The sequence below is a fragment of the Nanorana parkeri genome, unplaced genomic scaffold (assembly GCF_000935625.1).
Source record: "Nanorana parkeri isolate BGI_ZX_2015 unplaced genomic scaffold, ASM93562v1 scaffold19, whole genome shotgun sequence".
NCBI classification, from domain to species: Eukaryota; Metazoa; Chordata; class Amphibia; order Anura; family Dicroglossidae; genus Nanorana; species Nanorana parkeri.
Window position 1 is genome coordinate 1,774,268 of NW_017306287.1, and position 12,619 is coordinate 1,786,886.

General features: G+C 44.5%; 1 protein-coding gene across 1 annotated transcript in view; it reads left to right on the plus strand.

The window, feature by feature from the left end:
• NDUFAB1 (NADH:ubiquinone oxidoreductase subunit AB1) overlaps positions 1 to 5,532 on the plus strand; it is a 14,812-nt gene extending 9,280 nt beyond the window's left edge. The window contains exons 4-5 of the mRNA XM_018561270.1: positions 1,478 to 1,597; positions 5,409 to 5,532. Of these exons, the coding sequence (XP_018416772.1) occupies positions 1,478 to 1,569 (92 nt within the window). The 3' untranslated portion in view covers positions 1,570 to 1,597; positions 5,409 to 5,532. The remainder of the gene's footprint in view (positions 1 to 1,477; positions 1,598 to 5,408) is intronic.
• The last annotated feature ends 7,087 nt before the right edge of the window (positions 5,533 to 12,619 follow it).

The following is a 12,619-nucleotide window of genomic DNA, read 5'->3' on the forward strand; positions in this document are numbered from 1 at the left end:
GTCGTCTACCATCTATTTTTTCTCCAAAGGCCGGGGCGGGGGGGGGGGGTGTAATGAAAGCCTGCAATCTGCATTTTAGACAGTGTTGTGGCATTTGTGACCAGGTCTAATAAAATGCGAACAATAACCTTTACGTTTTTGAAGTCAAATCATTTTATTCAAGCCATAGGGCTTTGCCCATCTCCCAGCATCTGCATTTCCACCTTACTGGGTTCAGGTCATTATTCTGGATTTTGGGCTTGGTTCCATCTTGGACCTCGATTCTCTAATCCAATCGAATAAAAAATCTTTTTAATAAAACCGCTTCAATCTGAACTTTTCCATGACATTGCTGTCGGCAATGATTATTTTTAATTATCTGTGTCAGTAGGACAGTCTCGGCAGAGGTAGCGAGCTTTTTCTGTACGCGGGTGATTTTCGCTAGCCACTCTCGGGTTGCTAGGCAACTGGCTTGTGCGCAAGCATCAGTAAACACACGTGCAGGCACAGGGAATGCAGGTTAAGGCAGGAAATGGCAGCGTATTAATTATGCGGGGGGGATGAAGAGCAAATATTAGCTTTTCAAATTTGGTTAGAGTTCCTGAATAAATCTCACCCATAGTATTTGTTCCAGCTGTCTGTTTTTAGTGGAGGTAAGCAGATGCGTGAGCAGCAGACATTGTTCTCCTCCACAGCATAGTTTCTACAAAAGAGGAGCAGCATCAGCAACACATTGATAAGTCATGATCTCTGCTCTATCACCCTGTCACCATGTTCCCTGACAGCACATGTTCATTCAGCAGCTCCTCGTGCTGCCCTACCCTCTCATGGTAGAGGTCACAGGTATATTGTGAGGGGTACAGTGAGTATAGCTCTGCTCCAATATATAGGTTGGGAGGGGTACAGCGAGTATAGCTCTGCTCCAATATATAGGTTGGGAGGGGTACAGCGAGTATAGCTCTGCTCCAATATATAGGTTGGGAGGGGTACAGTGAGAGTATGGCTCCAAAAGAGCTGCTGTGGGGGTAACAGAGGCGGCCATTGCTGATCACTGAAAATATTTGCTTTCACCTGGAGTTCACTTTTATGGTAGTCGCATTCCATTTGCATCAAAAAAAACTTTAGGAAGACATTAGACATGCTTGAACTGAAGAGAAGGAAAGCCCGTCGCTGAATGACAAGAAGCCGCATGCTCCGCTGGCCGCTGCGGGTGTTCTGGGAGTTGCTGGCTGGGTAAGACGCACTGGAAGCCGTTCAATAACAGCTTGAGACATTACTTGTTTAAACTATCTGAAGCTGCCATTGCTTTCCTCCCTAAATCAGAGTCAGGGAAGCTTTGTGCCCCCAGCAGTGGTAGAACAGTGAGTTCCCCCATGGCCTGGCAGTAGGGGATGAGACTTTATGTTCTGCCATAGCTGCTGGAGATGCACTTTTGCTGCCCTAATTCAGTAGGCCCTCATTGTTCTTGATCACACTGAACTCTGGTCTTTCCTCCTAGGTTTTGAGATCCCAGATGCCGATGGTGAGAAGTTGATGACGCCCCAAGAGATAGTAGATTACGTTGCAGATAAGCACGATGTATACGAATGAAGTATATGTACCAAGTTCTTTGTTTATTGTAAGTATGAGCAAAAGATCTGGATCATATCATGTTATCTGTTATGTGTTCTATTTTCATGCACAGGTGCTTTATGAAGTACATAGACTGTCTTAGACAGGGACTGTGGTTAATGGTTCTAAATAGGGATTTTTTTCGGTACTAGCCGATACCGAGTACTGGAAGTGACTCGCCACCTGGCTTCCTGATTAGCTGGGCAGCGTGTAAAGACTCGCCACCCGGTTTCCCGATTTAGCAGGGAAGCCGTCCCCATGCTTCTCGTCAGTAGGTGACAAAGCATGGAGCCGATTTTCTGGCCAATCAATTAATGACGCGGCGCCCAGCTTCCTGATTTGCTGGGAAGCCGGCTCCATGCTCCCTCGTCATGAGGTGACGAGGGAGCATGAAGCCGGCTTCCTGATAGCGGAAGTATTGGGCTAGGCATCGAAGCATTTGGGCGAGTACGAGTACTAAATACTAAGCGTCGGTGCCGATACTAGTATCGGTATCTGTGCATTCCTAGTTCTAAAGGTCTGTATTGACAGGCCCATGTTTCCCCCGGAACTGCTTCTTGCCCCATACAAGTCAATGGAAATGCAAAAGCAGCTTCAGCCAGGTTGATGCACATTGATGTAGCTTAGGAGGAGGTGAAATGCAGGTCCAATGGAAGTCGGCTTCAGATGAAATGTGAACGATCTCAAAAGATCTGTAGAAGCAAGCTGCATATACCCATTGATGTGGGCACTAAAAGACTAGACCAGTTTTGGTCACCAGTACTAAGAAAAGATGTCCTTGAGCTGGAAAGAGTCCAGCGGAGGGCAACCAAACTAATTAGGGGAATGGAGGACCAGAGCTATGAGACACAACTACTAAATTTAAACATGTTCACAGTGGAGGTGAGGAGATTAAGGGGGGATATGATCTCCATGTACAAGATGTTCAATGGTGGCAGCAACATTAGCGACAAACTATTTAAAATTAACTCCATTACAAAGACTATAGGCCATCACCTAAAATTGGTGGAAAAAAATTCCAGCACAAGGGGCGAAGGGGGTTCTTCTCAGTTAGAGCGGTTAGGGTCTGGAACTCGCTCCCACAACCAGTGATTTCAGCAAATAATGTGAAATTGTTCAAGAAACTTTTGGACGATTTTCTAAGGGACCGTAATAGACAGGGGTACAGGTACTCCTAAGAATGAGATCCTAATAGGTTGGACTTGATGGACTAATATCTTTATTCAACCTTAAATACTATGTAACTAGACTTGACTTCTATTTGCAGTTAAGAGAATTCGGATTCGCCAAGCCCGCTTGCTAAAACACTCCATCTTTATTTAATCTGTCCATGTAAATAAAAGAACATCCTACTGTTGATGTGTATGAGCACTTTTATAAGTAGTTGTCTGATGTCCACAGGCGGGCATTTGCCTGTCTTAAGGACTTCTGTGTGCTGCCGTTTGTTCTTTAACCCTAGATATGTTCTTTAAAGCAACATGTGCTGTCCTATTTTCCTATTATATGGCCCATTCATGCCCACACTGCTCTTGGCACGTTAGAAGGGACACTCCGTGCCATTCTATACATTGGACTATATCCATCGACAGGGATAATGTTTTCTCCAGTAACCACGATTATGTTGCACATAGCAACTAATAACATCAGTCCCTGTCCAAGACTGTCTAGGGACCTGTATCGATGGGCATTTGTTCCCCTCAAACTGCTTCTTGTCCCATACAAGTCAGTGCAAAAGCAGCTTGAGTCAGCTCAGCAAATCATTTGCTATGTACAGTACTGTGCAGAAGCTTTAGGCAGGTGGGCTGTAATGCTGTAAAGTAATAATTATTTCAGAAATAAGTGTTAACAGTTAATTTTTATCATTTACCAAAATGGAAAGTAAACTAACAGAAGGGAAATCCAAATCAAATCCGTATTTGGGGTGACCACCCGTTGCGCCTTCTAGGTACACTTGCACACAGTTTTTGAAGGAACTCGACAGGTTGTTCCAAACATCTTGGAGAACTAAGCACAGATCTACAGGTGAAACTCGAATAATTAGAATATCGTGCAAAGTTAATTTATTTCACTAATGCAACTTAAAAGGTGAAACTAATATATGAGAGAGACTCATTACATGCAAAGCAAGATAGTTCAAGCCGTGATTTGTCATAATTGTGATGATTATGGCTTACAGCTCATGAAAACCCCAAATCCACAACCTCAAAAAAGTATAATATTACATGCAATCAATAAAACAAGGATTGTACATAGAACAATATCGGACCTCTGAAAAGTACAAGCATGCATATGTACTCAGTACTTGGTTTGGGCCCCTTTTGCAGCACTTACTGCAATTACTTTTGCACGATATTCTAATTATTCGAGTTTCACCTGTATCTGTGGATGTCGGCTGCCTCCAAATCCTTCTGTCTCTTCATGTAATCCCAGACGGACTCCATGTTGAAATCAGGACTGACTCCTTGTTCTTTACGCTGAAGATAGTTTTTAATGACATTGGCTGTATGCTTGGGGTGGTTGTCCGCCAATAAATTTGGGGCTAATCGCCTCCCTGATGGTATGGCATGATGGATAAGTATCTGCTTGTATTTCTCGGCATTGAGGACACCATTGATCCTGACCAAATCTACAACTCCATTGACAGAAATGCAGCCCAGAGACTTGCAAGGAACCTCCACCATGCTACACTGCTGCCTGCTCTCCAGCCCTTCAGTGAACAAACTGCCTCCTGCTACAGCCAAATATTTCTAATTTTGACTCATCAGTTCAGAGCACCTGCTGCCATTTTTCTGCACCCCAGTTTCTCTATTTTCGTGCATAGTTGAGTCGCTTAGCCTTGTTTCCACGTTCAAGGTATTGCTTTTTTGCGCAATTCATCCATGAAGACCACTTCTGGCCAGATGTCTCCGGACAGTAGAAGGGCGTACCTTCAGCTCACTGGTTTCCGCTAGTTCGGCACTGCTGGATGTTGCTGGATTTAAAAAAAAAACGTATGATCTGCCCATCTTGGACAGGCAGATCGTACTTGCGATAATCGCAAGCCCACCCTGCTGAGGGGCGGGCTTCCGATGACCGCAATGCTGAACGGGCAGTGTGCGCTTGCGCAAAACGGCCCGTGCGGCAATTATCTTAAGAGCATGCCACAAACCAGCCGAAAATCGTACGATTCTCGGCTGGTTTTCAAACGTTCGTAAGACAAAAGTCGTGCGACCGCACAGTAGAAACAGTCGCACGCCTTCCACATACCTTGCGATTATTGTACGATCGCGGGATTTCGCGTGATTATCGTATGATAATCATAAGGTGTGTGGGCACCTTAAGAATTTATGCTGGTTTGAAGCCAAAGGGTAGTTACACCAAAGTATAGATTTTGATTTAGATTTTTCTTTTTACTCACTTTGCATTTTGTATATATAGATAGATATATATATATCTATATCTATATATCTATATATCTCTATATCTATATCTATATCTATATCCTTCACAGCATTTCTTCACACCTGCCTAAAATGTTTCCACAGTACTGTATATTAGTGGTAGGAGCAGGGTGGATATGAAGGCTTTAATGAATGAATCGACAGATCTGTCTGGCTATCGGGTAATGGGAACTGCTTGCTTTTACATTGTGTTTTTGTTGGTCATACTGTATGATTGGATTCTCATGGGTGCTCTGTAACCTTCTGTTCTTATATGCAACATCTGCATGAGTTTACAGCAGGACTAATATAAGATAGAACAAGGGGTGTTTTTTTTTTTTATTGGAAAAGTTATCTGCTCCATGCTGTGTTTCTCTGCTGACTGTTCTCTCTCCACAGGTAGTTGTGCTGGGCGTCTTCTTGGCGCACCTGCATGTTGTGCCACCACAGCTGCCGTCACCACTTCTTCCAGGATCCTGTATTTAAACTGTCTGTGTTGGCCTTTAATAAATGTAAAACCACATTTCTGCTGTCTGCAGTGTCTTTCTTTTCCTGAAAAAAAAAATTGCTAAGGTTTGTCATAAACAATATTTTAAAGACCTTTCCGTATAGAAACTGCCGTTGCCAAATTGTTTTTGAAGGTACAGGGTCTTGGGCTGTATGTTGGAGTGCTGGACCCCAATCTGAAAGGTAATTTATAAAATAAAATTGGAGTAGAGGTCTGTACAATCCGGTAAAACCAAATGAGGCGACCATAGTACTGGCGCATTGCACTGTTTTACCTTTTTTTTGTTTTGTTAGAACTTGATTGAAATGTCACGAGTGAACTGTTCCCATGTGTGACGAGGCATATTGCCTGGTCTTGCGTTGGCGCTGCGCTGTCCAAAATGGTCAGTGCAATCCCAATGCATTTGGTGTGAATTTAGCCCCTAAGTATTGAGCAGATCTGCCAGTGACTTTTACACTCTATATGGCCTAAATTTTGTGTTCTGATCAGACACTTGAACATCACACCTGTATGACCAAATGTATGTAGACACCCCTTCAGTTCATGTGTTTCCAGTAGGGATGCACCATTACTGTGCATTTGTTCACGAGTACTTGTGAAAATGCCCCGATAGTGGCTCTTTACATTTTTAATCTGAAGCCGGAGCTGTATACAGGCACCGCTGTTCACAGGAAAGCTGCGAAGATCCCCCTGCAATGCAGCCTTCCTGTGAACCACGCCGCGTGGTTCACAGCGCTGTTCACAGCGCTGGTCGTATCTTCCTGAAACCACACTGCCCGCAAGACCAACCGAGACCCCACACAGCCATCCTGAGATCCTCCACTGGAGACATAAGGCCGGAACAGCACAGAGTATGTAGCTTCATATTATTCTGAATTTGCTGTATAATGTATCACTGGGATTTGTAGTCCTCTATAGCCGGTGACATTCTGCATTGCTGTATAATGCATTGCTGATATTTGTAGTCTTCTCTAGCTGATGGTATTATTCTGCATTGCTGTATAATGTATTGTTGGGATTTGTAGTCCTCTATAGCTGGTGGTATTCTGCATTGCTGTATAATGTATTGCTGGGATTTGTAGTCTTCTCTAGCTGATGGTATTATTCTGCATTGCTGTATAATGTATTGCTGGGATTTGTAGTCCCGCTACAGCTTGGAGTCAGTGAGAGAACTACCAGGGGCATGCAGCTGGGACTGGGCCCTGGCACTTCACCACTGTCCTAAAATAGTCTGTATTGTTTTAGAAAAACTCACGTGGCTTAAAAATAATTATCGGCAATTGGTATGGAGGAGCACTTGTACTTGGTCTCGGTACATCCCTAGTTTCCGGTGAAAGGTAATGTTTATTCTACAATATACAAAGACATTTTAGACAACCGTGCACTTCCAACCTTCTGGTAACTGTTTGTGGAGCGTCCTTTTCTGTTCGCGCATGACTGTGCACAAAGCCAGCTCCATATAGACATGGTTTGGTGGCCTTCACATAGCCTTGACCTCAACCCTACTGAACACCTTTTGGATTGACTGAAATGCCAATTACGAGCCGGGTTTCTCATCCCACATCAGCACCTGACCTCACATAGGCTCTGTTGACATAATAAATAGAAATTCTTTAAGACCATCTTTAAAATTTCCTGGAAAGCCTTTCTAAAAGAGTGGAGTCTGTTGCAGCTGCAAAGGCAGACCTACTCCATATCCATGGTTTTGGAATGGGATGACCAACAAGCTCATACAGGTGTGAGGGTCACATATGCCATATAGTGTTTGTGTGTTCATGTCAAACCCAATATGTTCATTCCCCACGGTCTTAAGGTGCCCATACACCTTACGATTATCGGACAAAACTTTTCGTCCGATCGAATAGTCGTACGATTTTTGCATGACAGCCCCATCCTGCTCCAATCGCTAGATTAATTTAGCCGTAATTAACGAGAAGCACCTGGACGAAATGCGGTAATTGATGTGTCGTATTTTCGTTCGCGCAGTGTAGATCGTATGACTTTTGACGGACGGAAACGCCAGCAACCTTACGACAATCGTACGATCGAGCAAAGTTTTCAAACATGCTTGACCGTCAAAAGTCGTACGATTGTACAGTAATGTCGGTTCGGGCACTCTATTCACACGTACGATTGTCGTTCGAAAAGTCGATTGCATATGATTATCGTAAGGTGTATGGGCACCTTTTAGTTCTGTCATGCTCATAGCTGTCAGAGTTTTGCAATGCCTCATGGGTTTTGTAGTTTCACCACAGCTGCACTGCCAAGGTTGCCTACCCCTGTCTAAGGTAAATCCCTCAAGATGCATGAACATGGAGCTTTATAATGTACTACTTGCCACTAAGGAATAGTAACAATGCATTGCTCATATGGATGCCTTTTTTCTCCTTTCTTAGTTCCACCTGCAAGTAGCTCTGATGCTATGGACAAACTGTAACGAGGCAGATGGATTTCATGTTTAACACAGACAGTCATTTCCTTACACGGAAACAGGCTACATGTCTTTTAACTCCTTCAAAGCAGTTGCACATAGCTCAGGAAAAGGACAGCGAGTAAGTGAAAGGCTACTTTGCCTTATGGGAAATGATTAAGCGTCATCCTGACTTGCATTGCTTCCTTTTTGAATGTAAACAGCTCTCCATAAGGTTGACAGCTGAGCCCAGATTGTTTTGTAAAATCTCATTTGTGGAGGTTCTACAGCATATAAACATCCTGGAGGACAACCTGTACGGGCGGAACTATGGAAGCCGAGGTCTGAAAATGCTTGTTGCTTGACAATTAGGCAGACCCTTTGAGAACAGATCATTTCAGTCACTGGCCTGGAAGTAAGCGGATGATGAAAGTTTGAGTAAAGACACATGTACTTTATACAGTATATCATGGGTAACCAATCTCTGACCCTCCAGCTGTGGTGAGACTACAAATACCCTCATGCATCTGCCTATGGGAGTCGTGCCTGGCAGTCTTGCAGTGGCTTTTGGCACTTGTAGTTCTTCAACAGTTGGCAGGCTGAAGTTTGGCTACCCCTGTTATATCTGTTCTTTGGGATCGCCTGCATTAAACAATCACTGTAAGTACTATATACCATGATCATACAATGTAACATTGTAAACTTGAGTACACTTGAACACCACCCTGTTATGTTACGGAGAGTTCTGTAGTCCAGGAGGGGAGAACTTAAGCAGGGCTGACAACACTGCTTCAGTGCAGCGGTTTCAACTCTTTACAGGAGGTTAGGAGCCAACTGGGTTTCTGGTGGGATCATTATACATATATTTTTTTTTCTTTCTAAAAAGACAACATGGGGAAATGTGCATGTGTTGCAGAGATGTAATGAATGCTTTTTTTTTTTTTTTTTACTTAGACCCAGGGCTGTCACTACAATGAGGCTGTAGCCTCAGGCAGCATCTCTTTGGGGCTCCGGTTGGGGGGAGGGGGGGTGAGGCAGCAGGCAGAGCGTCATGGTGGCTCTGCTGCACAGTGTTGTGCTTGCTGCCCCTATCCAGCCAGAGCGTCCCAGGTTCCTAAGAGCTGGGTGGAAAGATGTGTAAGGGCCATACACATCTCCCTGCCCAGCTGTTAGCAACCTGGGCACTCTGGCCTGCTCCTAGCAACCAATGGTGTCACTGGTTGCTAGGAGCTGAGCGGGGTGCTCTGGCTGTCACCCCGCTCAGCTCCTGACAACCAGTGACGTCAGTGAGCTGGGTGGGACACTGGCAAGAGACGGTGAGATGATCCACCCACCGCACCCTGCTGGAAGGTGCACCACCCCGCCTGGCCTCAGGTGCAAAAAAGGCTGGGGATGCCCCTACCTACACCTTCAGATTAAGGCCAGACAGGAGGCAAAGGGGACATGTGGGCGATCTGTGTTTTTACCGCCTCCTACCTACAAATCAACATGGTGACTGGAGGTCTGTACATTGTTGCACCTGCGATACTTCACTGTGGGGCAAATACCGTATAACTTTGATGTCACACGTGGCAGGCCAAACGTGCCCATTGAAGTCAATAAGATTGCTCAATATTTCAATGCAAAATTTCCCTTATTATTATTACAGCTATTTATATACAGCACATTCACATCAGTCCCTGCCCCCAAGGAGTGTACAATTTAAGGTCCTTATTGCACACACATACAGGGCCAATTTACCTTCCAGCATGTCTCGGGTGTGGGAGGAAGCCTATGCAAGCACAGCGAGAACATGCAAATTCCTTGCAGCTAGGGTCCTGATTGGGATTTGAAGGCAGTAGTGCTAATCACTAAGCCATTGTGCTGCCCTGTTGGAGCAGTGTTGCCTCCTGAATGCCTGCCAACCACCACTCCACGGCCTCTATAAAGCGATTTACCGTTGATCGCTTTTCAGAAGGGCAGTGAAGTCATTACTGGTAAATGAATAGGCCCGTAGCTGAATCTCTAGTATGCCTACTGCTTGATTCACACTATCATTTTCCTAGACTCACTTGGCAGCTTCTTGTAACAAAAACATCACCCACCTCTGCCGGGTGTCGCTAGTCAAGAAAGTGTGACCCACGAACTTCCTCTTATGTGCCAGTCTCTGACTCGATAACGTGCGAGTCACACCAAGCAGTGATAAGACTTCTCTTCCACATGTTCCTCTGCTAGTAACACTTTAATTGTGAACAGCTGGTTACAACACCAGCTCATGGCGGAGAGCCGCCAGAATAAATTACGTTCTAATTTAAGACTTTTCCAAACATGATATTTACTTTTTATGGGCACGCAGCATTCTTTAGGTTTGTGCTGAGCTTAATATGGAAGATTTTTTTTAAATTTAAAGTGACTGGTTCTTTTTGTAATTATGTGGACTTGGTATTTTAGTGCTGAACCTGTGCAAAGTTATGTCACCACCACTTGCTTTTGCTCGGTTGCACCGTGGAAAAAGCCTTGTGTACATGCTAAGCCCGGCCCGTGCTGCCAATGAGGTACTCATGGAGACACAGTGGTGGTGAGGGAATTCCCATTGTGCATTGCATCTCTTTCCCTGCTGCTTAATGTGATGGAATCTCCATTTCTCAAGACTACACATATCATCATGCAGTGCTTCCAGCAAGCAATGATGATGTTACCTTGTTCAGGCGCTAAGTTGTAGTTTAGACAGCAGGCAGTGTGAGCGTGGTAACACCAGGAAGTGCATATTCACAGGGCTGAGTGAAATGGCGTCAGTGCATTGAGGAAGGAAGTGCATCCTATGGGCATCTTCAATAAGTAAGTTTACAAACTTCTAGATCCTTGGTTCTCAACTGGTGGGTCGTGACTCTGTGTTCAGTGGGTCACTGCATACCTTCCACTTTTCTAGGTGAGAGGCTCCTCAGTCTCTCCCTAGCACAGCACTGTCAGTTCCCACGCCAAGCAGGCATTGAGAATTTGTTGCCCAGTGCAGAGTGTCAGCTTGAGGTGGAATAGGATGGGTCTATGGCTGCCAGGGAGCTCCATCCATACATGCATTGCACTCCCTCATGTGTCCTGTAGAGGTGCCTGGACCGGAGTGATGTCACATTCTGGTTCCTGTCACCTCCTACAGGGCGTGCAAGGGAGATGTACAAGCAATGAACATATGAATGGAGCTCCATCACAGCACGGCAGCCCACACTGGGCCCCAGGCTGAGGATCCTCTCCAGTTCTCATAAAGTAGGGAGACTGGGTGGACCTTAAAAAAATACAAATAAAGTGAGTGAGTGAGATTGTGTCTGTGGTTGTGTGTGCCTGTCAGTGTTTTTGAGGGCCTGTTCACACTAGTACAGTGCATTAATCACAGTCCCACTCGATTAACACACTGCACCACGCAATCACACCTACTACACGTTCTGGTGTGGGAGGTATGTTGCGTTGCTATTCATATGAATGGTACCCCAAACGCATCAACCACCGACAGTTTTGATCACCTGCACCGGAATGCACAGCACCGCAATGCCATGCATTCTATTGCAGTGCGACTTGGGTCGCAACTTAATGACCAAGGACAAATGTGGGCCCTGAGGTTATACAGGTTGAGAACCACTGGTCTAGATGGATCTAGAGGTGAAAATGGATCACCAGGTGAAAATATAGGGGGGAAACTAATGCAGGCATGACATCTGAGGACTGGTAAGCTGCAATATATTACATCTTATAGAGTGTAAGTTCCCATAGGCAGGGTCCTGCGGACCCTCTTGTCTTGAAAAGTATACTGTCTACCTTTATTTTGTAAAGTGCTGCACAAACTGTTGGCACCATATAGATTCCCATATAATAGTAATAATAATTCATGCTGAATAGTAGATATGCATACCAGGTGACCATTTGTTTCATACTGATTGGATCCTTGTGTATAGTGTAGCCCTAATGGTGCTCATATATACCCTGAACATTGAAATTAGGTCATTTATGGTGTGATTAAAGTTTCCAAGATTAACAGATATCTATATACATCATCAAAGACCAGTGTCGTTATTGTGCAAGAGCAGCTATGTTTCTATTGAATTTGAAGGTTGAGGAATGTGTGTATGTACCCTAAACTGGACAGTCCTTTCACTGTGCTAAAATTGTACAAAAGCAGTAAACATTTCAAGCTAGCAGGGAGAAGCGCCACTGCTGCTATTCTGCCATTGTTCGGAGAACAGACAGTTTGTGGATGTTTTGTCTTGCACTGTGCACAGCCAGCATTAATGTTAGTCTTATTGTAGATGTGTCCATAGCTCTTTGTGTTGTCCCAGAGCTACCAGTCTCATTCAAATGTCCATTTTTCTACTGTCTAGTGATGGACGAATCGATTCGGGAAAGGTTTGGCAAATCTTGTTCAATGTTAAACGAACCAGTTCAGTAAATGCCATTGAGGTCTATAGGGAGACGAATCTTGTTAAATTCTGGCCATTTTAGGGCTGATAGACAAGCTATTGAAAAAGAAAAAAGGCATTGACCATGAGCAGGACAGTTTTAAACAGAGATAATAGCCCAAAATGCAAAAATCGGAGACTGCAGATAATACAGCAGTGAAAAATTGGCCAGCAGCAGCATTATCCTTATGAGCATGCCTAGGTCTAAATTTACTAGACACAAAGAACACAACCTGGGGTTTTACAATATGAATTAAGAGACTGATGA